General features: G+C 33.2%; 1 protein-coding gene across 1 annotated transcript in view; it reads left to right on the top strand.

The window, feature by feature from the left end:
* Positions 1–25,811, top strand: part of LOC130890781 (dynein axonemal intermediate chain 7-like) — a 53,835-nt gene that overhangs the window by 11,008 nt on the left and 17,016 nt on the right. Inside the window, exons 5-16 of the mRNA XM_057795098.1 lie at positions 2,959–3,106; positions 6,145–6,188; positions 6,243–6,512; positions 12,019–12,159; positions 16,653–16,733; positions 17,221–17,420; positions 18,508–18,677; positions 18,902–19,117; positions 19,291–19,455; positions 22,957–23,113; positions 23,172–23,387; positions 25,570–25,723. Coding sequence (XP_057651081.1) covers positions 2,959–3,106; positions 6,145–6,188; positions 6,243–6,512; positions 12,019–12,159; positions 16,653–16,733; positions 17,221–17,420; positions 18,508–18,677; positions 18,902–19,117; positions 19,291–19,455; positions 22,957–23,113; positions 23,172–23,387; positions 25,570–25,723 — 1,962 coding nt within the window. The remainder of the gene's footprint in view (positions 1–2,958; positions 3,107–6,144; positions 6,189–6,242; positions 6,513–12,018; positions 12,160–16,652; positions 16,734–17,220; positions 17,421–18,507; positions 18,678–18,901; positions 19,118–19,290; positions 19,456–22,956; positions 23,114–23,171; positions 23,388–25,569; positions 25,724–25,811) is intronic.

The following is a 25,811-nucleotide window of genomic DNA, read 5'->3' as shown; positions in this document are numbered from 1 at the left end:
CGGAGATACAGACCGGGAAAGTGAAAAATTAACTGTACAACAAATTTAGCGAGTTGACGAAAAAAAAATACCACATAATTTGTTATTTACAGTATTGTCTTTACATGAAAAATCACGTATCTCGTGGAAATTTCTCCCTGCAAAAAAAATTAACAAATGTCAGCGGAGCGCTCGGTTTTCCTTGATCGCGCGCGGTGGGGATAGCGGATTCAAGCGCGAAAAAAAGTGGTTTCGAGCGTTCAAATTCGACCGCGCATCTTTAGCCGTACTTTTCTCGGGAACTAATTGCTATAAAGGGATGATTTTTTTTTTAATTTGATACCTCGCCTCGAGAGGAATCGATTGGCATAGCTAAAAAATACTCAATACACAACCACATTCAACGCACAGACCAAGTTATTTGTTATTGCTGTTAATTTGTTTATAAGGCCATAACTCATGAACCATTAAACGTACAATCTCCAGCTTTTGCACACGTCATTTATTGATAGTTCAGAGTATTTTTGCACAATTACAAGAACCAATGACAATTATTAAGCTACTTTATCATTGTTTATATAAAAATAATAATTATTATTGTGTTTGACAATGACAAAAAAATTTTTCAGACCACGGATAAAGATATGTCATTGTACACACTTTCCACCATCTAAATACAAAGTTTCATACTGATCGTGGAAAACTAAGCGATTTTTCCTAAATTGCCTGGACTATAGGGGCTGATTCGATTTTATCTAACTTCTTGATAATTTGTTAGACATAGTTTTATCGATATAAATCATTACTAGATTTCCAATTGGTGTGGCGTTTTAGATTTAAAAGATCTATCCTGCATCCCATTATATATTCCGGATTCGATAACTGCACAATTTTCGTCTTTTTTGCCATGGTGCTGAAACAATTTCTTTCTATGGGCTATTTTGTATATTTGCCATGACCGAAGCTTTGCCATATTTTTGGTAAAGGTATGTTATTTTCATTGTCTTGATAACTCTTTAGAATAAATTATTTTCAGAAAATGAATTATCCTTGGATTACATTTTTCAAAACATAGTTAATGTGAGAGGTTTACTTTTTTTATCTGGATATGCTTGGTAGGAAATTATTACAAATATCGGATGCTTTTTAAGCAGTGAGTTGATTTTCAAACTGTATATCTTCATATTTCATATTATAATCAATATTTAACAATTCGAAAGGTAGCAGCATTGCGTAGTAACCTTGGAAACTGTGTCGTATCATTTGGACATGTAACAATTCATAAGTTATTTCTCATAATAACAGTTAGAAATAATTTCTTATGGTTTGAGTCATGCCTTACCAACAGATTTCAGCTTGTAAGGGTTGATAAAACGATGTCATCCTGCAAGTCAATAGAATATGGAGTGCCCCAAAGCTCAGTACTAGGCCTATTTTGTTTCTTCTGTTTATTTCACTTCACTTCATAGGACCATTTCTAGTAACCTAATCACCCTTAAATCATATTGCGATTTTTATCATATAAAAATGCATTGCATCCTTTTTTATAAATAACACCACCGTTGACGTCATTGAATCTATAAAATTCTTAGAGCTTGTTTTGGACAATTCTTCGACATGCCCTTCCCTTCTGGGGTACGTGTGGTGCGACTCAATATGAGCCAATATTCAAACTACAAAAGGGAGCTGTTAGTTATTTACTCGGACTAAGCAGCAGAGCTCAATGTCAGAACTTCTTCAAAAGATTAAAAATTCTGACTCTTCCCTCCTTATTCATCTTTGAATTCATTTGCCTAATTCGTAAGCCCGCTTCTCCAATTTTAGAAAGATCGTTGCACGGCTATCCACTTAGGAACGCGTAGCCCGACCTTTACCTACCTACTCCACGTTTAGAATTAGTTAAAGGCTCAATATTTTACAATGCAAAAAATGCACAATCACTTGCCAATTGAAATGAAATCGATTTAATCTTTTCCCGCATTCCGCGGTAACTTGAGAGCATATTTACTGGAAAGTGCTTCTATTCTAATAATAAAATTTAATTCCGGGCATACTGGTTTAATTTTGCTATGGATTTAATACTAATTATTAACTATTGCTATTACCTATAATTTAGTTATTCATTGTGGTTTTCTTCTGTATATTGAAAAGTATGGAAACATCTCTTCTGTTATGTCCTTCTCAATGTTAGAAATAGTGTTAAAACATCAAAAAAAAAACGTTTCTACATCTCTAGTGACGCGTAAATGTTGACTTTTTTCCGTACCAAAATAATTCACAAAATTCAATTTCATTTATTGGAATAATAATTGATAGTAAAGTTTGAAAAATTACTTCCAACATAAATTTCCGAAGATGTTCCATGTTGCTGCGGATCAGAAATCTCTTAAAGAGTTGATTCCACAATGTTATCAGATATTGTAATTTGTTTGGAAGAAGGTGGAAAATTCAAAATATTTCTTTAAAATATCAATTTTGTTATTATCTTCTAAATATGCTTCTGCTACGGAGGCAGATTTTCAGCTACCATGATGTTTTATGGACTAATTTTTTCAAGAAGACAGTCATTTACAAGGCATAACATATTGGGACAAAGACCACGTCAAGATGTAAAGTATTTATTTTTAATATATCTCAGACGATCTAAATTCACATTCAAAGTTGTACAGAAAATTTTGTTTGTATTTCGTGTATAAAATCCGTGTCTTTGTGGCACAATCGAGGCAATTTTTAGTCTCTAGATTAGAAAGAATATAGAACTTAACATTTCGTGAGCTTTTCAAGCACTTTTTTTCGATAAAAAAAAAATAAATATTAATGTGTTATTACGTAGAGCTAAGCCGCTAGAGACCATTAAAAATGTCCGATTCAAAGGAACTCTTCTCCAAAAGAAGTGTATGTATTAAACTTTTTGTGCAGAAATAAGTTTAAAAACTTTTGATCAATATTTTAATATTTTTCATTACAATTCAAATTGAGAAACCGCCAAAGAAGCCTAAAAAAGAAAAGAAAGGCAAATCCAAAAAGGCTGGGAAAATGGAGAAAGTAAAACCAGAAGAAGAAGAAGAAGAAGATATAATGCTTACAATTATGAAATTACAACCCTCAGCGACAGCACCTTCTGAAAGTAAGGATTGTTTTTTTACTAAAATCTTGTAGATATATACTCGTATATTACAATTACAAGAAATGGTTTCTGTTAAATGCAACGCAACTACATCAGTCTTTAACTAAAAAGAATTCTTATTTAACTTTTGCAAATAGAACATGAGTTAACTTAGACATCAATTTATTATGCTAATAATATCCCTGCAGTAAAAAAGGCTATATAAGTATTCATTATTTTCATTAGCCTGTAATTTTTGTTATCCGGATTCAACGACTTAGTCGATAAGTTGTTGATTACTGGAAGTACTATTTATGCTCATTAGTTCAAGTTCATTAGAATATAAGAATGCCAAAAATCTGCACCTAGATATTTTTAAGTAGCTCATCTTAATGTGACTCGAAATATTAGTAGATATTCTTTTATGTAATTACTATATTAATATATTTTTTCTACGTCAGGTTATAATATTCACGTTTTTTTTATAATTCATTTGCACTCATAAAAAATGTAATTTCTGAATGGGACAAAAAGCTTGAAAAAAAAGAGTGCCGTAACGTGTCATTTTTTAACGCAATTATAAAATTGTTTTATCAAAATAATGGGCTCTGAACGCTTTCTTTCTCATGTCAATTCGTTTCTCCGATAAACTGTCACACTAGAATATGTTGTTGAATCGACAACTACAGCGACTATGAATCTTCTCCTTGAGAAATCTAGGGAACAATATTTAAATGAATATAATTCTTTTATGAAGTAGCGCTCTAAAAAAGGCATAAACAGCTTCACAGGAAGAGTGTTACTAGCTTACTTTGAAACTAGATCCAAAGTCTTCAACACTTTGGTCGATTTATTCAAAACTAAAAGGCACCTTAATGGTAAATAACGACACTGACATCAGTAAATACTCTAAGCTCATTGCATTTTTGAAATACAAATCAGTTGGCTATAGACCTAAAAAATCTAAAACATCTGCCCGTGAAGAAATTAAGTTTCTATTGCAAGCTGCAGACGATCATAATCTCATGCATAAGAAATGATAGCAAAAAATTTTGATGTAAGCTTATTATTTGTAACATCTTAGAGGTTGCTTTAATATTCGGAATAGCTGGAGCTCTGCGGAGGGAGGAATAATAAAAAAAAGAAGTGTAACGATATCAATAATACTGTTATTGCTGAAACATCTGACAATAGATTGAACTTGGTGAACATTTATAAAAACCAACGACCCACAAATGTCAAAACATATCATTTCCTTGTGCAGTTGTAGGTATCAATACCGTTCCAAAGATTCCCTCGCATAGCGCAACATATATTTGAATTTACCTTATCCAAAAACTACAATGGGCACACATTTCGACGCTCTTCGGCGTCTCTATTTGTGGATTCCGCTGGTGATATAATTTAACTGAAGCAGCACGGTAGGTGGAAATCCAACACAGTTGCGGAAGGTTGCATAGACGACTCAATAAAAAACAAAATGGTTTCCGCAAAGAAAATTTTAAAGGGAGCAACTAGTTCGACTTCAAGCAACATTGTAAATGTTCACTATCCTACCAACAATTCAATAAGTACTAATACAACTATAGACGATGTTATTTCTTTGAACTCGTTAAATGTTGCCAATTCAAGTACCAATAGTAATGTAACTTCTTCTTCACTTCAAATTAATAATTCTCACAATTGTACTTTTAATATTACTATTAAAAAATAAAAATTGACAAAAGAAAAAACTGTTATAAAGTAGGAAAAATTTGACAACAACAAAAAAGCTTTCACAAAGTGAGGTTTACTGAAAAGTCGCCACTGATAGTCAGAGATCAACCAACAAATATAGACTGTTAAACACACTGTATAAATATAAAACTATCCTAGAATTTCACGCACATACTAATCAAAACCCTCTCATTCCAGAATATACCCGTGAACAATACATTCTGGAAAACGTTTCCTGCCATTCCCCCCGTCTCATCCCATGAACTGGTCAGTCTTCATACTTCGATATTATAGCATCCATTTGATGTTTCTACCTAAGATCCTGCCAATAATCATGAATTAGTAGGTCCTGTCGTATCCTGCTCAAATGCAATCAACTACATCTTCTGATGCGCTCTAAATCCTTAAATCCTGATAGAAACAAGGATGGCTCTGATGAGATGGAAGTTCTCAGTTCCAGCTTGGCTCTTTTTCTGCTAGCCGTCTTATTACCTTCCCTGTGTTGTCTATATGGTAAGCGACGTGGTCCTTGAACGTCAATTCTTGGTTTAGTATGACGTTCAGATATTTGGCCTTGGTAGCACTGGTGATTTTTTTCCTCGCAATGTCCAAGCCTTCTAGTATCTTCCTAATCTTTTCGAAGAATATTGCTTGGGCCTTATTTTTCAGTCGTCGATTCATTTCATGGTTTTCTGTATTCGCGCTATTTATCTTGGTTGGGTGCACCTGGTGGCGATGGCAGTGTCAATAGCGAAGAGGATTATCAGTTTGTTTTACATATAGATATTACAGAGCACCGGAGATAGAACTGCTACTTCTGACACTTTACCATAATTCAGCAGTTTAGTCAACAGCTTCTTTAATAATCAGGCTAAATACGGTAGAAGGTTGTGTATCTAGGAAGATGAATCTAGCGAATTGTATATATTAATAATTTAATATTCGCTTCCATTAAGGACGAGAAATAACATTTTCTTTTATATTAGAAGGTTTAATTAGTAACATTTATTTTTTTCTACTTTGCTATTCTTAAAATCGGAATTTTTACGGAAAACAAATGATAGAAAAAAGTTTTGATCAACCAAAAATTTCGTATTATTCGTGGCTTCGATTTCTCAGATCTAATTACCATGGTTTGAGACGAGCGGAAAAGCGCAGGAGTTGATAGAAATTGCAGAAAAAAGTGTGATCAAATGCTCCTCTCACGATCTGTATAGTATGTAGTGATCAATTTTTCAAGAGGACCATGTATTCACTAATTGCAGATTTTTTTATTCGCAAATTGTTTAAGCAGTTTTTAGGACTATTTAATATATAATACTTTTTTCTACTACAATCTGCAGGTATTACAGAAACAGAGGAAGGCAAGGAATCGAAAAAGAAAAAGGTTTCCAATCGAATATTCCTATTTCCTGTATCTTTTATAAATTTATTGTTACAGAAAAGCAGCGGCAAAAAGAAAAAAGACAGAAATATAACTCCTCAAATGGCGGAACAATTGAAAATGGAAGCCGAACAAGAAGCGATAAGACAAGCTGAATTGGAAAAAATAAGACTTGCGGAAGAAAGATTAATTGCGATAGAGAAAGAGAAAAAAGAAACACTTGAAGCACAAATTCGTGTAGAACAATTATCAAAAACAAACAATAATATTCAGAAAGCACTGGATCATTATAGAGAGGCAACAAAAGCGGAAAGAGAAGAAGAAGAGGTGAGTAGTTTTTGATAACAGCTTAATCAATTTCGTATGTGTGCTATGTTATGATAAACAGTTTTGTTTTCAATAAACATCGTGTTTAATATTTTATTATGATACATTTTATTATTGAAGGTCAGGTCAACTCAAGGTAAATTTAACAGTAACACGTGTATAGTGATCAATATTTAAGATTGAGAATGAAAATAGGACTTGGATAGTGAGAACGTTAGTTGGATCCCAATATTAAAATTAATAAACTTGGCTCTGCGTACCTGATATCCGTCTGTAGGCTTGTGGTTCATAATTTTCGATAGGAACTGAAGAGTTGCAAAATGGAAAAATTCCCGTCCTTTAAAACCATGTTTGATAATCAACGGATCTATGCTTTCCCAAGCTTTGGAAATAACAGCAGAAAACATAGATTTTTGTAGTTTCTAACCATAGTCTTTCCTCTGCCACTTTAAAAGTTCTTCCTCTCATTTTATTTTCAAAGGTCGGAACACACTTAGGTCCATTGGTTGAAGCACATGGTTGGTGGGTGGGGGAAGTTTCACCATTTTTATATTTTCTTGTCTTGCCATAGGATCGTAATGTTTTCCTTTCCGGACCCATTTGTTGCCCTGTAAGCAGCTGCTACGTTTTGGCCAACAACCTTTATTCTGCTTGGATCTAAGAAAAATGATGTTTCGTCTATTTTATAAATTCGTGTTGGCGGAATATCTTCGACAACATCTTTTAACAGAGCGGGGTCAATACCCCCTTCCTTGCTACTTCAACTTTTTCCTGGCTAAGGTGGAATATTTTTTTTTAAACTGGCAAAATAAGCATTTCCTGGTGTCCCATTTTTGAACGGAATCCGAATGTTATTTTCCTTCAAATACAAGCTTTTAAGGGTCAACCCTTCTTTTTTCGAAAGATCGAATCCCCATTTTTCCATTACTTTGATATTTTCAGTTACCTTCTGTTTTTTTTTTTCATAAGGAAGTAGCTCTACCCATAGTGGAGGTTTTGACACCCCTTTGGCCATTGATATGTTTGTAAAGTGTTGTAAAGTGTAGACTTAGGAATTTTATAAACTATTAATGCTCTATATATAACGGTAGCTTTTAGTGCCTACTTAGAGTACTTAGGTAACTCCTTCTTCCGAACATGTACGCACCATATGTTAAACAAATAAAGTAGAGCAGAATTAAAAATAAAAATGGAAACATTTATGCCGATTCAAAAGGGGCAAATGAAACCCAACCCTAGCTTTTCTTTTTTTGAGGGGAGGGTAACCATTCAAATTTCCTGAAAGTTACTAAATATACGTTTGTCATAAGTTTAAAACACATAGAACTAAGACTCGTTAGGTACTTACCGGAAAAATTCACAAAATACCACTATTTCCTTGGTCAAAGTACACACTGGTAAGAAACACGTGCTAGCTTATTTTGCGAGGTAAATCTAAAGAACACTGGCTAGGTTCAGCTAGAAATGACACGCTATCGGCTACATATACTACAGAGTATTAAAGGGATATAGATAGGTTAGAATACTACACGAGAAGCCGCCGTACAAAACATGCACTTGGCAGAAAAAGCCTGGGCTCCACTTACCCCGGTGTACCTTAATTTTTTTGAATTTTTATTGTTAATTTTAAATTTAAAAGAGGGCGGGCGGGTACAGCAGCGACTGCGTTATTCCCTATAGTCGGTCATTTGGCTGAAGAACCGGTTCACCAGGTTGCAGGCAAATCGTAGAAAACCTGCAACACCGACGATCGACGAAGTGTGTATAGGGTGGGACTGGTAGGTCGGGTTTTATCTGTTGGATTTGGGAGGGCCGGCGAGAAGTCTGCCGGCAAGGTTGTATTTTATTGGGAGGTACTTGGCTTTTGGGTAAAAATAAATAACGTCAAACTAATAATGATTTATTATTTTTTTTTAAACTTGAAGTTTAGGGTACTTGGAAATATCTGTTATCCTCTATGGATATGAATATTTACGCTATTAGCTTGATGAAGATTTTCATAGAACATATTTTTTCCACGATTTTTCTTCTAAATCTGTAATGCAAATCAACTTGCGGTTCTTGATAAAATAACAATGCTTACGATGCTATAGAAACCTGTCAAAGCTATTCATAATTTCATGCGAAAAGTATGGAATTAAATTAATGAAAACCAAAAATAAATTATGTAGGAAGGAGAAAGAATCTTATAGACTTCAAGGGATATGAATATATTTACTGGTCTCGAACTTTATTGCCATCCCTCGCTCTCGACTAGTAAACGTTACTTCCATCCTTTGTAGTATAAATAAATATTTCATAATTCAGATCATGGAAATCAATATCGGCGTTGGTAAACTCTTTGCCAAGTTTACCTGCTCCACTAATTCGACATGTAAATTGTTCGTCGGAGTTTAAGGGTTCATTTTAACCCTATAAGTGAATTGGTCGTCGGTTTTTTATATTGAGACCAAAACAAAAAACAAATAACGTATAATGTACTTTACTATGACGAGTTTATTATTCAAAAGCAGCATTTATATAATCTCAGGTGCGGATTATATCATAGCTGTGGGAGAAAAAAATTATACAAAAGTGGCCTCGAGAAATACGGGGAATTTATTCTCAGAATTTTATCCACCACTAAAGGTAGTATTTGAGAATATTAAATTGAAAATTGAAATAGCGAATTATTTTAAGATTTATCTAATTAAGTGGCACTTATACGATAATCGGTTTTCCACTCTCCCCAAATAAGAATTTGCTGTTGTTTGAAAAAGCTTCTGCTCAGTAACACGAAACATATAAATTCTAACTTGATGTCTAGAAGACGTTGTTCCCTATATTACAGATATTTTAATTTCTTTCCATAAATTTAAATAGAAGCATAAGAGTTTGAGAAAACCTTTCAAAAGGAACTAAATTAACATTAAATTAGTATAAACCGCATATTGATATCTTTTTTCTGTCCCGAGATATCTCAAGAAATGTGTAAGGCAGCGAAAAGGAGGAACGGTTATAAGATGGGAAATAGAGGAATAAAAATTCTCTACTATGCAGATGATGCTATCCTCATAGCAGAAAGTGAAAACGACCTGCAAAGATTGGTCCACAAGTTTAAGATAGTAGCAAAGAAACTAAACATGGTAATTTCATCCCAAAAAACAAAAGATTGAACAGATTATGGAAACTAACTACTAAAGCATCACATTATCAAGCTATGGAGATGTAGAATCAGAAGTAAAAAAAGAAATACAGAAAGCCAATAGAGCAGCAGGATGCCTCAATAATACAAAATGGAGAAACAAACTTATTAGGACGGAAACTAAGTTTAGAATTTACAAAGTTGTTATAATTATTTCTTCGTCTGAAATCCCACATCAAACATTTACAGACCAACGACCCCAATGTTAGATCTCTTGCATTTAACGGGGATTAGTACATATTATGATGAAGTACTCTACCATCACAATGAAACGTAACCTCATTTGTCCACAAAATTCGTTCAGGATCGCCGTGTATTATATTTAATAGCCAGTTGCAATAATTCAGCCTGATATCAAAATCTCGAGCATTCAGACTGCTGTAGGACCATATTTTGTGATGGGGGCAATATAAAATAGTATAATTAGTATACCTAGTGTAAGTAGTAACGACAGCAAGTCACATCATTAATTATTCTTTCATATTTTAAATTTTTCTTGACAAATATGTACGTTTTGACTTATATATTATGCTTTAATTTACTGGCAAACAAATATAACATTTTTGAATAATGAAAAAGATTCAACACAACTTAGGTGCTTCATCAGCCTACTAGACATTTGTAGAAATATTCTCGCCGGTTACAATTCTTAAGATATCTCGGCACAGAAAAAGAAATCGATTTTCATTATATCAATGTTAATTCAGTTTACTTGGTTAGAATTTATATAAATGGAACTACTGGATAAAAGCTCTTTCAAACAACAGCATGTTTATGAAAATCGGCTAAACAAAACCGGACTTACAGACATGTTTTCATATCGAGGCTCCCACTCTCCCCAGCCTCTTTTTCAATACAATAAACTAAAACTTGTGAAATGAAACATGCGCAAATTTTTTGAAAAATTCGATTATTGTACATAAAGAGCCATTTAATTTTACAAATTTAAAAAAAATTTCTATGTGCTTCTCTTTGTTATTTTTTTCCTGAGGCTGCAATCTAATATATAGTCCATTCTTGAGATATGCCCTCATGAAGACTTATTTTTTTATATTTGTTTCAAATTCACATACTTTGAATTTTTCGAGGAAGACATATATGAAGGAATGTATTTCGTACAAAGAAGAATTAAATTTTGCATGAAACGATTTGCAGCAATTAGTCGTTCTTTTAACCGAGGTACCTTCTTCAACCCACAAAATAGGAGAAAACTTGGTATATTCGATGACGATTTCTCTAACAAACAGTCACAAAATATATCTAAAAGCTCACTCGCTGGTTTATACGACATTGAATAAAAAAAGAAACAGTCCTTTTCTTCATTTGAATTGAATTAAGTCAGTTCGACGGTATTTTTGATCCAGATTCCTATTTCGGTCTTTAATTCATAATAAGAACTTAATCCGATTGACTTGAAGTTTGAATACCATACGAATATCGCTTACTTTTACATCTGGCCAAACCCACATTAATGCTATGTGGATGGCCTTTTCAAAATAAACGAAAATTTGCGGTGGATCAAAAGTAATTTTCATAAATCTTGTACTTCAATAGGTATAAGTATTTTCTTGTCATTTGTCTTACTTGAAAGCAAAAAAACACTAGTGAAACAAAATGACCATTTTGTAGTTCGTAACTATAAGAAGAACTTTGCAGAATGAGAATATTCGGTCCATAAATAGTATATACATATCGGTCAATTGTTCAGCTTTTTGCCATATGCACTGCTAAAACTCCATCCACGATTTTTGTTATAAATATTTCTTCTAATGCAGCCAACATCAGTAGATGAGGTAGAAGAAACGGTGGCAAGTTTGTTGCTGAAGCTCTACAAGTAATTTTTAAGCGCCTTTCTATATTCGTAGTTAGTTATGCGCATCGTCCCTCCTGGATATCAGGTTCTCTGTTCCAATAGTGTTAAGCCTTGCTTACCCTTTGCAACAACTCCATGATGTTTTTTCTCTTTTCAAAACTTTGTGTTTGGAAAATGGAAAAGTTTCGCAAACAATTAAGTTTCTCCCACGTTTCTCTCAATAACTGACACTATAATTCATTTCGCTTGATGGAAGAAATAGCAATGAATGAAAGCAAATTGTGAATAACCATTCATCTATTGCTCCATACATGCAGAGGTACGTAGTCAAAAAAAAACGCCGGCACGGCGATATATTTACATTTCATTAAATTCGACCCTTTTCGAAATGTAAGTAAAGGGTTGGCGACCTTGGCGACCAGTTTATATCCAAAATAAGAAAAACGAAATGATTGAAGTGAATTTTATTTTTTATGAACTACTAATAATTTTTTGAAATTTCATTTCAGTGGAAATTGTTTGTCGAATGCGGTAATTTACCAAATCCTTATTTTTGTGATCAAATGAACACGTATCTTCACATATGGGAAGATGAAATTGAAAATACCAACGTATCAGATATATCTATAAGAACAGAGAATACTTTAAAGGTAAGGTCAAAAAATTTAAAAGTCCTCGATATAAAAACAGATGATTGTATATTATTTAACCAGTGGTATTGAAAGTCATAACTCACGCAAGATGAATACTATACTCCATCTGCAACTATACCTTACTAAGATACAATTATAGAGAAAATACTTAATTAACACAAATTTTGATAGTTTCCTTTAATAATACTATAAAATTCGGTTATAATTACTCGTTTTTTTTTAAACAAATTAATTGTTAAACAATCAGTAAACTGACTATGGGGGTCGGAAATTTGGTGTTTGTTTTATGTTTGTTCCGTATATCTTGTTGATGTATTAATTGGTTTTAGTGTTATAGAACTCTATATTTTATTTACAGTATCTTTCTCAATCTCAATAGCTGATTGTCAATCGCCATTGCGTTTCAGAGCTGTTATATCTCCTCCAGCAACTACCAATAAATTTGTCGACTACAGGTACTTGAATCTATTTATCGAAAGAAAATAGTAAACCAAAAAAATGATCAGGACATGATCATCACGTGAACATCCCGGGCGAAACGAGGCGCGGCATCGTAATTGTCCAAATCAGAGGCACCATTATATACCACAAATGAAATGCGTCGTGGGAAGGGCTAGTGCCGCATTGCTGCAAATGCTGCTAGATCAGGTGTAGTACAAGGACGGCATCATACTACAGAGATTGTTCGAATTTGTCTTCGTTCATCTTTTTACTTAAACTGTCAGTGATTGTTAATATTCATAAAAATGAAATGCACGAAAATGATGAGAAGACTGTTGATGACGTTATTTCCAAAGCGGGAAATATTTCGGAAGTATGTTCTTCAATTGTCTACCGAATCGTTCGTGAGTATAGAGCTAATCATTCAGTGGCTGGCCCAAAAAAGTGTCCATTCATCGTCATTATCACCATCGTCAACAGAGTTCAATTAATAGCATATTTTATGTTTGGTTGTGTATGCGCGTAGTTTTATAGGAAAACTTTAAATTTAGGAAAAGGATAGAGATTATTAATTTGTCACCTTGGTAAATAAGATGGTTTTCTGCCAGATGCTTTGGGTATCTGAATCGAAAAAAAAAACGTAGACTATCACGAGAAAATTGGTTTTCCAAAACCCTACCGAAGAGAATTGTGTTGTCGTATTAGGCAATGCTAAGGATCACACAAGGCAATATGAGAAAATTCCAACAATGGTATCAAGGATAGCAGGTGTTCAATAATAGCTTACTTCTACATCAAACGATAGTTGAGGCAGAGCTTTTAGAAATTGTCAAAAAACATATAAATAAATATTTTATAATTACCGCCCTACCATTGTGAACTCAATTCCATTGTGTTGATATGGGCAGATGTGAAACAATATGTTGCAGCAGAAAATAAAACATATTCAGATAATTGAAACTAAAATCTGGAATATAGACATTGTCATTGATTTGCAAGTTGAATCCCTTATTATAAATGTTGATGAAATTGGAAGCTCAATTTGATATGATCGGGAATAAGAAAATGTGTTTATTGAAGTTTGATTTACTATTTTTCTTTGATACATAGAATGTAGAAGAGAAACGATCTGCTGCTTAGATGTGACCCAGGTCGAGTTTGATCCATAAATTAAATAGGATGCAATATGCAGAAATACTGACATATATTTCAGATAGTTTGTTCAGAACTAAACAGTAAAACCCAATACAGAGAAATAGAAGTTAGCGTTCTACGAGGAAGTATTTTAAGACTCATTTTCTATTTTTTGTTCCCTAGTGATACTCTAGATATAGAAGAAATAGTAATAGAGACTTTCGCAGATGACACTGTATTACTGACTGTAGTGCCAAATCAAAATGGGACAATGGGGAAACTACAAGGTTCTACAAAAAATCTGTACAGGTAGAATTCACTGGTAAAAGTTTGATTAACCTAGAGATATTGATGGAAATATCTAGTATCAAGATATAGTAATTATTACTGGATATTATGCCATTCTAAGTTATAGGCGTAGAACAGAATTATAATATACAATTAAATACTAAAACCGATAGGGCTCTTTGGATTCCAACTATGAGGATTGGCAAAGAACATCAATATAAAGAGCATTTTAACTTTTCAATTCACAGTACAACGAGATACATTCCTAACAAAGATATCTCAACAGTTAAATACAAAATAAAAATATTTGCTGGTAAGCATGAAGCTAGACTATATCTATATGACAATCCTGAAAGCCTGTCATCTGCATTCGTCTCCTCATAGTTATCACAAAAACGAGCAGATTCGAAAGTAAATAAACCACCTTTAATAGAACCGTTTGAAAAGCTACTATTATCAGTCTGCACCCCTTTTCTGTTAATGGATTTAAACCAGTAGAAAAATTAATTGGTAAAGCCTGTAACAGTTTCATTTTGCCAAAATTTATTTGGTGTATGTCCCATATTGATCCATGTTACATCCATATGAAAATGTGTTTCTTTCTTGAATTATAAATCCTTTCATAGTCTTTAGGTAATCTCGTCTCCATACGTTTCTTACTATAAAAATAGATTTTCTTGTATGCTTTTTCCAGTGAAAACCTATTTCTTTTGAAAGATTTCATGCATCGAATTAGGGATATCCTTATCATCTTGAACCGTGACAAACACTTTATCTACTGTCGGAAATCCTTTTCTAAAGAAGAAAGCATGAACTTTCCTTGGAAGTCTTTCTTTCAAATTATTTTCTATTTGAAATGTTTGTCTGGAACTTTACGTGCTGTTTGGAACTTGCAACATTTCTCTTCTTCAATAACTCTATAAATAACAGATTTTCCAATACCAAGCGAACTACTAATTAACTTCAGGTTATCATCCACACTTTTACATAAATGTTTGTCTCTAAATGATTTGAAACAAATAAATAAATATCAATGTTTTTCCATTAACTGCCAAAGGAACGATTTTTTGGCGTTTACGCGACCCTTCCAAATTGTCCATAATCAACTAGGATTCACAATGAATTTCAAACTGCATCTTGCAAGTTGCAACTGAACTAAGCTGTCAAGAAAACACAACTTCAACGTTCCTACTATATGGAAAACCTATTTTCGGTGAAATTTGTCGGAAAGAGATTCTTGGAATTGTAATCAAACAGAATTTCCAACTTTTATTGGCAAATATGTACTATAGATCTTACGATTATGTTATTTTTAATACCCAGGGCTTTTAACCAGTTAAAACCTTCTTCTATTGTTCTGTATAGTTTATAGAGAAGACTAATAAAACGATTATTCTGTAATAATATTTAAAACAACCCTTCGTGAGTTTTGAATTACTTAGTAGGTTTTATTACCCCTTAGTGCATAAAAATCGACTAGCGTTACGGTAAAAAACATACGTAACGAGTCAAAATCATACTAAGGTACCTCTACTAAATTTTTTATGAATTGACAACTGACACAAAATGTTATGCTGGCGTATGTTGTTGAACTTTCAAAAACATCCAAATATTGGGAAAAAATTATAGTATACCGAAAATATACTTCTACTTAACTTCCACCTAGAGAGCTTCTACGTGAAAGCACGTTTTTAGAACAAAATAAACCAGAATTGTACTCAAGAAATTCGTTCCGAAGATTATCAAATGCCACTATAAGATGATTTTCTATGACTTTCGAAGTGGATTATACCAACTGATATTGCAAGCAAGATCATTATGTGGCATGAACATTTGGCTGTTAAAAAGATTTGATCGCATTGGATATCGTATAATATAATCGCGAGGCTTCAACAGACATCTATAAGATCTTGATACGCGACGAATCATGGATCTATGCATATGTATCCGAAACTAAACTACACTCAACATTATGGGTCTTTCAAGACGAGCCAAATTCAACAAAAATTGTTCACACACGAAGTACTACAAAGCAAGTGGTCGCCTGATTTTTTGGAATAACTGGATATGTCTACACCGTTCCATTAGAGCAGCTTAGAATGGTCAATAATGGATGGTACACTAGAATTTGTTAGCCAGAAATGTTCGAAAAAAAAAACAGGGAACCCAATCGCAGAAGACAGAGGATTCTCTCTCAGTCAAAATATCGAATTATCGAAGGGTTATCCGCCGTACTGTCCAATTAATTCTTCTTATTCCCAAAGATCAATAATAAATTGCGTTTCAAAACCTGAAGAAGCGGTTTATGCGTTCAAATCACATGTTTTGGAGGTACCTCTATTGGAATGGAATGAATGCTTCGACAATTGGTTCAAATGCATGCAAAAGTGTATTGACCCTAATGGAAAATATTTTCACAAACAATAAAGCCATACCCAATTATAAATATTTGTTTTTATTTGTTTATCTCAAAACTAAAATATCAACCCTCGTAGTTATGGATAAAGTATAGTATTTAACACGCGCATAATGGCTATTACCCCTTTCACATGCTACAACTGCTGTATTTCGTCGTCAGTTATAGCTATACTAGTTTTTTTTATTTAATTTAATACTTTAATTTCAAGCTTATCGGAAGTTTGGAGGAATTAATTACAATGCCACCAGAAGCAGAGGACAATAGTGAAAAATTAAAAAATTGGTTGTGGGTAAGTCCTGTTAAAGAAAATAGTAAGAATTAATATCTTAAAAAATCTCTTTGATAATTTGAGTTGTAATTCTGAATCCTGATTTCGTTGCAAGTAAATGATATTTTGACATAGTCGATTTTGTATTAGAGTGTCCGATTCTTTTTGCTATTTCTACGCAACGCTATATGCCAGCCACGACATTAAAAAAATGGTGTCACATTTTTGATATTTGACGTAGACTAACTCTCTCTATATTTCTTCCGGTTTCCTTTTTTATATAGAAATTCAGTCTCATGCAGTTCTAACGGACCAAATCTACAGAAATATCTAGTCTCTAGAATCGATACATCGTTTAAAATAATAAGATATTGGTTTAGGAAAAGTGAGCACCCTTGTGCGGATTCAATATTTTTGATGCATAGCATTTAAGGTTTCAACTTTCTATTTTCAAATTCAGTTGGCAAACTCATTTATTTGATAAATTTCATGTCATCTGATATTTTAGATTCGTCAACTTTACATCGAACATCAGCAAATGAGTTTAGATATTGCGACTTACAGACTTCTTAGAAACGTTTCTAAAAATTTGGTGAGACTTGATATACCGACAGCCGATTACAATTACAAGGACCCCTATGTTACTTTATGTCTATGGTTGAGGGTACAGTTACCGACGCCTTTACCAAATCCGAGAAGACCACCAAAGTAAGTAGAGCGTCACGTATACACATTCAAGCAAATTTGGTGAAAACATCGCGGTTCTCCCAATATTCCCGAGCTAAACTTGATCTTCCAGCACCTTCTCCAACTGATCCAATATCTTAAATTTATCAGAGAAACTGAGCACTATGGGTTTACGTTTAGACAACAAAGTTAGAATCAATTTGAACAACAGCAAACAATCTCTGACGATTGTTCACAGATATGACGTGCACGCCATGTCGTAGGAAAGTTCGGTCGGTCGCTCGCATGGTGCATGATTCAAATTTGTATTTTTTGGCTTCTTTTTCCTCTTGGTTGACCTACGTTTGGTATAATCGACGCTCTTCTGTATACTTTTTCAATTAATAAGTCCTTCATAAAATGGATGAGCATTTGAAGTATCATCTTGAAAACAACAACTTTCAGAATTTTCAGTTTATTCCTGCCAATAATTTATTTGTAAATATTTTCTTTATTGAATAGCCTCGGAAATTTCAAAACAATGAATTGTTGCTTAAACTTTACTTTTTAACTAGACAAAATACCGGCGAATAAAAGGCTGAGGCTAGCAAAAATGATATTATCTAATTTTTTCTATTTGAAGTGACATCTTTGAAACGAGAACTGTGAAATTTCGATCTCATTCCCTTCAGTAATTTGTTTGTAAGAATTTGATGAAGCTAATAGCCTCAATAATTTTCAAACAGTGCATTGCCGGTTAAACGGCTTAAGAGAATTTTTCCGTCATGCTTTGAAACTTATATAAAAAGACAAAAATAAAATATACCACGGATGATTACTACATTTTAAATATTGTGAGATCGATGAGGAGAAAAATTAAACTCGTATGATAATGCTAACAATTTTTTATTAAAGTAAGTATAATATAAAAAAAATGGACAGAAATGGACTCTCGGTTCTTACTGTGTATGGTCATGGTAGCACCGGAACTCTTTTCAAAAATGTCTCGTTATGTTTCGTTTCGAAAAACCGCAACTAGATCGAGAAAAGTCTCCAGCTCGTGTGAAGCTCTAGAATAAAATTGTATATCCAAATATCCAATTTTATACTTTATTGAAACTTATTTCAGGCCAAGAATAGATATCACCTTCAAAAATTTAAATGGTTTGCAAGTAATCTTGCCAGCTACTATGGATCTGGAAAAAATGGCATTGAGAGTAATGAATCTGACATATGATCATTTAAGTGATAATTGTGAATTCTTCGATTGCCCTACAATACCTGGACATTACGATTTAGGTAGTAATTAAATTTGAAATATACGTAGATTCAATGCATCATCATGAATCCTCGATATCCAATTAATTATTTTTTAAAATGAGTTGCAGATCGTTATATTTGTTAATTTCATTCACAAAACATCGTTATTTGTTTCCTTTCACATTTTTAAAACAAACAATTACAAAAAAATACAAAAGGGTAAATAACTGATATAGAAGTAAATTGACCCTACGTTTTTTTAGATTTGAAGGAATCCTGTAAAAAAGAATGGCGTATTAAATTACAATACAAATATGACAATCGCGATAAAAAGGCTCGCCCAGTTATAGATCCTGAAAATGAAAATGCAGTGATATTAGTACCAGAACCAGAAGAGTTCGCGTCAGATGAAGACATTCCCCAAGTGCCATACAAAAAGCTAGAGCCTACTGCCAGTCAATATGCCTGTTCTGTAGAAGGTATGTCGGTTTTCTAGCAGAAAACATCTTACTAAACAATTCAATTTTTTGGAACCCGCATTTTGTTTCAATATAATAAAGTTAAAAATGAATGTTGAGTGTCCCCAGTCATTTGACTCTTATGACTTAATATTGTAATAATTTCTGTTGAAACGATTCTTATTCATTTTCAGAAAAGTTATACGCCGAGGCCAGAGAGCAGTTTTTGTTAGATTTACCTCAAAATGTAGTGAATTTAAGGAAATACGTAATACTTGGTGGTGTATACCACATAAATTTGCTACACCAACCACCTCAACCTCAAGATTATGTTATTTTGGATTTGAATATTACAAGATGTAAGTAATGAAAATTTGGGAATATTTTGATTTCTCATTTGTCAATTTGTGTACCTAACCTGTCAATTTACTATTTATTTTCATTTATAATAACAGTAATAAGGAAATACAATGATTAGAAAACGTAGAAGGAGAATTTGCAAATAAAAAAGAGAAACAAACAATAGACATATTAACAAACTAAATAGAGTGAAAAATAGAAAGGAGGAACAACAAGAAAAGCAGCATTAGACTCAATGAACAGAAAAATTATACTAAGTAGTATGAGGAACATACAAGTCCTCCGAAAAGTAATATTAAGAAAAGATATGTATGAAAAGTAAGAGGATAACTTTCAAATAGACAGGAGAAAATTGAGAGAGTTTAGGATGGAGATTAGGATAGAACAAAGAGACAGTCTTAATCTACTTCTGTTCATAGCAGCCATGTTAGAAACAATAAATGATAAGAACCATAAATAATTGGCTACAGATACCTAGAATCGGTTAAAACAGATTAATCAGAATATGCAAACAACATAGCAATTGTAGCAGATACATTTAGGAATATGAAAAAAAATAGACCCATGAATGTAAACAACACAAAATAAAAAAAGGAAAAAGGAAGGAAGTGGAAAAAAGGACAAGGGAACTTGAGGAAAATATAATGATAAAAGGACTAATAATAGATTAAATGGCCACATTTGGGGTTATTTCCACAGAAAATTAAAATATAGACAAAAATATAGCGAATTGGGCTAAAATGGATATCTGAAGCCCTGAATATTTCATACGAATGTTTTCATCATATAGTTCACGTCGATTTGGACATGAGAAAAATTGTTGTCTTGGATCCCCAAGTGTTTGAATGTTGACCAAAAGCGTGGAGGGTAGAAGCATCGCTTTTAATATGTGCTCGATTTGAAATCAATGTAGACTTCTTAAACCGAGTTGTTACTATTGATGAGACTTGGGTACATTTCTACGATCCAGAAACAAAGTAACAATGGAATGGCGGCACTCTGGTTCTCCAAGACCTAAGAAGTTTCGAGTCCAAAAATCTGCTAGAAAACTCTTGCTTCAGTTTTTTGGGATTACCATGGAGTAATCATGATTAATTTTTTGGATAAGGGTAGAACAATAACTGGAAATTACTGACGACTCTACGGGAAAAAATTAAAGAGAAACGAGGCGGAAAGCTGTCCAAAGGTGTTTTTTTTTGCAGGACAATGCCCCTGCACACAAATCTCATGTTGCCATCCAAAAAATTCGTGATTTAGGGTTTGAATTACTAAAACTCCCCCCCCATATTCCCCAGATTTGGCTCCGTCTGACTATCATCTCTCTCCTCAACTGAAAAAAAGTTTAAAATGTCGTAAATTGTCTTCCAACGAGGAAGTAATAGAAGCTGTGGAGGTCTGGTTTACAGAGCAAGAAAAAACATTTTTTTTGAAAAGTCTAGAGACGTTGCAGGTTCGCGGTATTAAATGTATCCAATTAAGAGGAGAATATGTTGAGTAATAAAATATTTTGATATTGAAATTTTGTTTTGTTCTATAGTAGGCTAAGAAATTTTCAATATATCCTCGTCCAACTCAACAACAGTAAAACCTGAGTAGTGAACAATAAGAGAGTAAAATAACAGCAGCAAAGACAAAACATAGAAAACAAGGATGGACATGATAAGAAATGAGAAAAAAGATTAAACAGGAGCTAATAGAAAACAAAATTGTTGACAGGAGAGGAGAAGAGGAGGAGAGGGAAAGCAAAGAGACATAAAAATATAAGAAAAGAAAGATCCATAAAAGCTTGTCTCGAACAAAAGAAAGAGGAGGAAAGGAAAAAGTTTAACGACAAATAAATTAATTAATATTGAGATATAAAGAAGAAAAATTATAGTGATTAGCCCAGTTTACGCCCTATTTTTAAATGGTTTCGTTGTTTAGTAGGATAACTAAATGCTTTTTGTTATTCTGTTGTTTTGTCATATTAAATAAAGAACTTTAATACTTTAATGAGGCTTATGGCTTTGCAGACTGGCTTACGACTGTTGAAGGTTGACTATTAAAAATAGATGTGTAAGAATTATTCTGATTTAGGTAAGGAATGATCTCGCTCAAATAGCCATAAACTGCTAATTTTATTGTTTCGTCATCTCCCTAGCGCAATATTCTTCAGGAGATTTTCTTTCAAAATTTAGTTAGGAATCGTCGAGATATGTAAACTATTTTGGAGTTGGCCAGTTTGCAACAAATTAAAATATGAAATAGCGACTTATTACACGCTAAATAGTGTGGTTTCAATCAAGAAAAATTATTCAGTATATTGTAACGGAAAACTTCATACTTAGAAAGACTTATAAAAATTTGAGTTTTAACCTGTCGTAGTCAGAAACAATAGAATAAAAACACCGTAGTGCAGATGTTTCCATCGAGTGTTTCAACCTTCTTCTTCTTCAAGTACCACACACTTTGTAGCGTGTAGGTGTTCTCTTGTTCAAAACTTATAATCTATTATCTGAAGCATCCCTCTTCTGCACGACTAATAATTGTTGCCACACCCTGAATGCCATACCAGTCTCTTATATTCCGTAGCCAGGAATGTTGTTTACGCCCTGGTCCTCTCTTTCTGTCGATCTTTCCTGTCACTATGAGCTTGAGAGTTGAGTATCTGAGTCCTCACAAGATGTGTTCCAAATAAGATACTTTTCGTTATTTAATTACCGCGATCAGTTCTCTATCCACACCTGCTCTTCTCAGTACTTCTTCATTCATCATGTGCTCGGTCCATGGAATCGGTAGAAGTCTGCGCAACAGCCACATTTCCATTGCTTCTATTCTGTTTAAGGACCTAACTTTCAGGAACCACATCTTCACACCATACGAAAGGATTGGCCAAATATAACATTTTATCACCGTCAATCTAAGGCTTAGGGGATCTTCTCGGCGGATTAGGAACTTATTAAACTTTCAACCAATGGACTGAAAAGTGAGAACCGGCTCCAAAGAGGCAAAGACCGTTCCATCTGCAGATGGAAGGTCATGGTGTCGGTTTTTAGGGATGCGCGTGGGATAATTTTCATTGACAATCTTGAAAAAGGAAAAACTATCAACGGCAAGTTTTATGCGAATCATGCAAAAACGGTCGCATTTGACTAAGAAAAAAATGTTGTTTCATCAAGACAATACACCAGATCATACATCCGTTATTATTAAGTTTGAATTCCTACCTTATGCACCCTATTCGCCAGATTTATTTTCTGTTCCTAGACTTAAAAAAATTGCTTGGTGGTCAAAGATGTTCCAACAATGAAGAGGTGATGTCGGCAGTTAATGGCTATTTTGAGGTGTTTGACGATTGTTATTATAAGAAGGGTTTTGGTGTTTTTTTTTTGTTGGGCTAAGTACTTCTGGATCCATCCTCGTAATCATACTTACACGTATGTTTTATTGTACGGCAACATTAGATATTGTTCTCGGTATCACTTATATCATTCTTGGGGATGTAATAACATATGTTTTAGTATTTGTTCCCAAGCAACTTGAGCACGTGGACTTCTTTACAAGTTATACGCCTCCGGTGCCATCAGATCCCGACGTTAGAAAAGCACCAGAAGAGTTAGAAGAAGAGATGAAGAAAAACGAGGAAGCATTGGATTCTTTAATATACATTAGCTTAACGTGAATATTTTGATGTTTTTTTCTAATGATCTTTTCAAAAATGTCCACGTAATTCTAGGTGGCCTAAGCACGTGATATTTCTAGAGTTACCTATAGTATGTATTTGGGATGACAAAGAAAAGTACTGGACCAACAAATATATTCATGATTTGAAGCACAATGAAGAGAAGGGAACGTTATCATTTAGATCACAAGTTTTCGGAATCTTTGGATTAGCTTCGTTGAAATATAGTAATTTACCATATCAAGCATGGGAAATAAAACCAGAAGAAAAGTAAGGAATCGATCCATTGTTCATTTATATCTTTTCGAATCTATTTCATATCTTCTCTCTCATGATTCAAAAATTGTTCCAACTAAAAACTAATACTTTTGCTCCTGTATATAACTATTATAGATTAGTTCTGATAAAATTCCTCGACAAATCCAACACTAATTTGTAGTTTTGTCTATTTGGAACCCCTTAAAAAAAACCCAAATGGTGTTCATATTTAACACGAGTCAACAAAAAAAATTTTTTGCGCATGGGTTTTATTTAATATATTTTGATTATATAAGCATATACTTAAAAAGAAATTTGATTAGAATTTGACACTGTTTGATTTATACGCCCAATCAATGTCGTTATCGGGTGCTATTGGTGTAGAAAGAGAAGAGGACGTGTGAACAGTGTTTCTTGCACCGCTGGTTGTATACGACAGTTTGTATTTGAATATTACAGAGAAATAACGTCTTTCATATCATTTTTCACTGTATTAATCTGTGTAAAATGACTACAAGTAGTTGTTAACGTCACCAAAAAGTTATTTTTAAGAAATACATAAAAAAATTTGATCTATTGATAAAATTATACGCGGCCTGCAGTCATCCATTGTTTTCGCCGCCCGCGTGCCGTGCCCGTGCTGCACACCTACTAGGATTGGACTTGACTTTCATAAACCTTCAATAGTAAAATAGCCTCTAGGTGTTTAATTAATATTGGCAGTTATTAACGAAACACCAAATTTGAATATAAATAAATTTTTTATGTTGAATAGTATATAAACCAAAACATCAGTAACCTTTCAATTAACGCTGCTTACAATAATAAAATAATAGATAACTATATTGGAGCAATGTAAAATTTTTATAATTCGAAAACAAACCAAAAAAAGACGACAGCTAGGGTCGGAAAGATTTTTGCACATCTCTGTGACTCGAAACAATCGGGTCACAGAGAACCCGATTGTTTCGATCAGTTTCCGAATAACAGGGAACGTGATCCGGATAACTCTCATAATCAGATTAACCCTCTCATAATTCTTGAAAAGCCCTATTAAAATATGGGATCTGTAAGTTTAACAGTCCGGATGAGAGCATTAGTGGAACGTAAGCTTAATATGCTTTTATATCTTCCAATAATATAAAATTTTCAAAAAGTAGTCGATGAGGTTTAGAGCACATTTCTATGTGATAAAAGTCGAGAATTAAGAAAAAACTATAATATAACCTTAAATTCCCCGGCAGGAGATTCGTCCTCAGTGATATTCGGTCTCAGTTAAAGTATATAAATAACTGGTACTTGGGGTGAACAATTAATATTGAATTGGACGCCACCAGCTTTTTAACGAACGACGGTAACAATTAATAAAAAAACACGGACAACCTTATGAATCAAATTAAAAACGAAAAATTGAACAATCTAAAACTATTCCCGGAGACGATTATCCAAATTAATATTTATTGCTAAAACAATAAAGCTTCAGCAATAATAAATTTATTGAAAAAATTGTAAATTCGCATCCAAAAGAGCACAACGAACTAAAGCAGTTATAAATTGTAAGTTGTATTTTTAATCTGGTAGTTTGAAACTCCCAACATGGCAGCTGTAGAACTGCGGGGAAAAAAATAAAATGAGAAAGGAAACGGGAACATAGATGGAAATTACGGAAAAAGTAACGAGTAGAAAGAAGAGATTTGATGGAAAAGAGCTAATTCTCTAACATATAAGAAAGCTGAAAGTTTCATCCAAAATTTTCTTAAAACAAAACCATATAAATTTTTGTGAGTACAATAAAAAAAAGCAAAGAAAAGCTTACCAGCTTACCAACTTACCATATAAAGAACAAAATCACCGCAAATTTACTTTGATAGTTATAGTGTAGGTGGGGAAAAATTCGATTCAATTTCGATGTTTTATTGAATTTCTCGAATAAAGTGGGAGGTCGATAGCAAAATAATTTCTTCAATAACTCGAAGGTTAGAATAAATAAATCCGAAGTGACTACTATGCCACAATACCTGAACAAAGGAATATTCAAAATGTTTGAAGAAAAGCGGTAAAAGCCGAATGACATGTTACAACTATTGAAAGTTATAAAAAGTACATTAAACCTCAACATTTTAATTTCTTCTACCTTTAAAATACATTATCTCTTCTAGTTATTGAATAATAAATTATAATTTGTTTATTGTAGTGGATCAATTAATATATCGATCACATCGGCAATATTGATTTTTGAATTCAAAATTCAAGATGGGAAAATATGCTTAATTTGGGTACAAAATAGTCCAAATGATGCTTTGAAATCATACATTGGAAAATACATGAAACTATATACGCTAAAAAAGGTAAGCAATTAAAATTCTATGGAGTAACGGGGGTATTACGGAATACCCCTTTAGTTTTTTGCCAATATTTTGTAAATTAAATGAGTTG

Source organism: Diorhabda carinulata, chromosome 2 (genome assembly GCF_026250575.1).
Source record: "Diorhabda carinulata isolate Delta chromosome 2, icDioCari1.1, whole genome shotgun sequence".
NCBI classification, from domain to species: domain Eukaryota; kingdom Metazoa; phylum Arthropoda; class Insecta; order Coleoptera; family Chrysomelidae; genus Diorhabda; species Diorhabda carinulata.
This window is presented reverse-complemented; position numbering and strand designations above follow the sequence as displayed.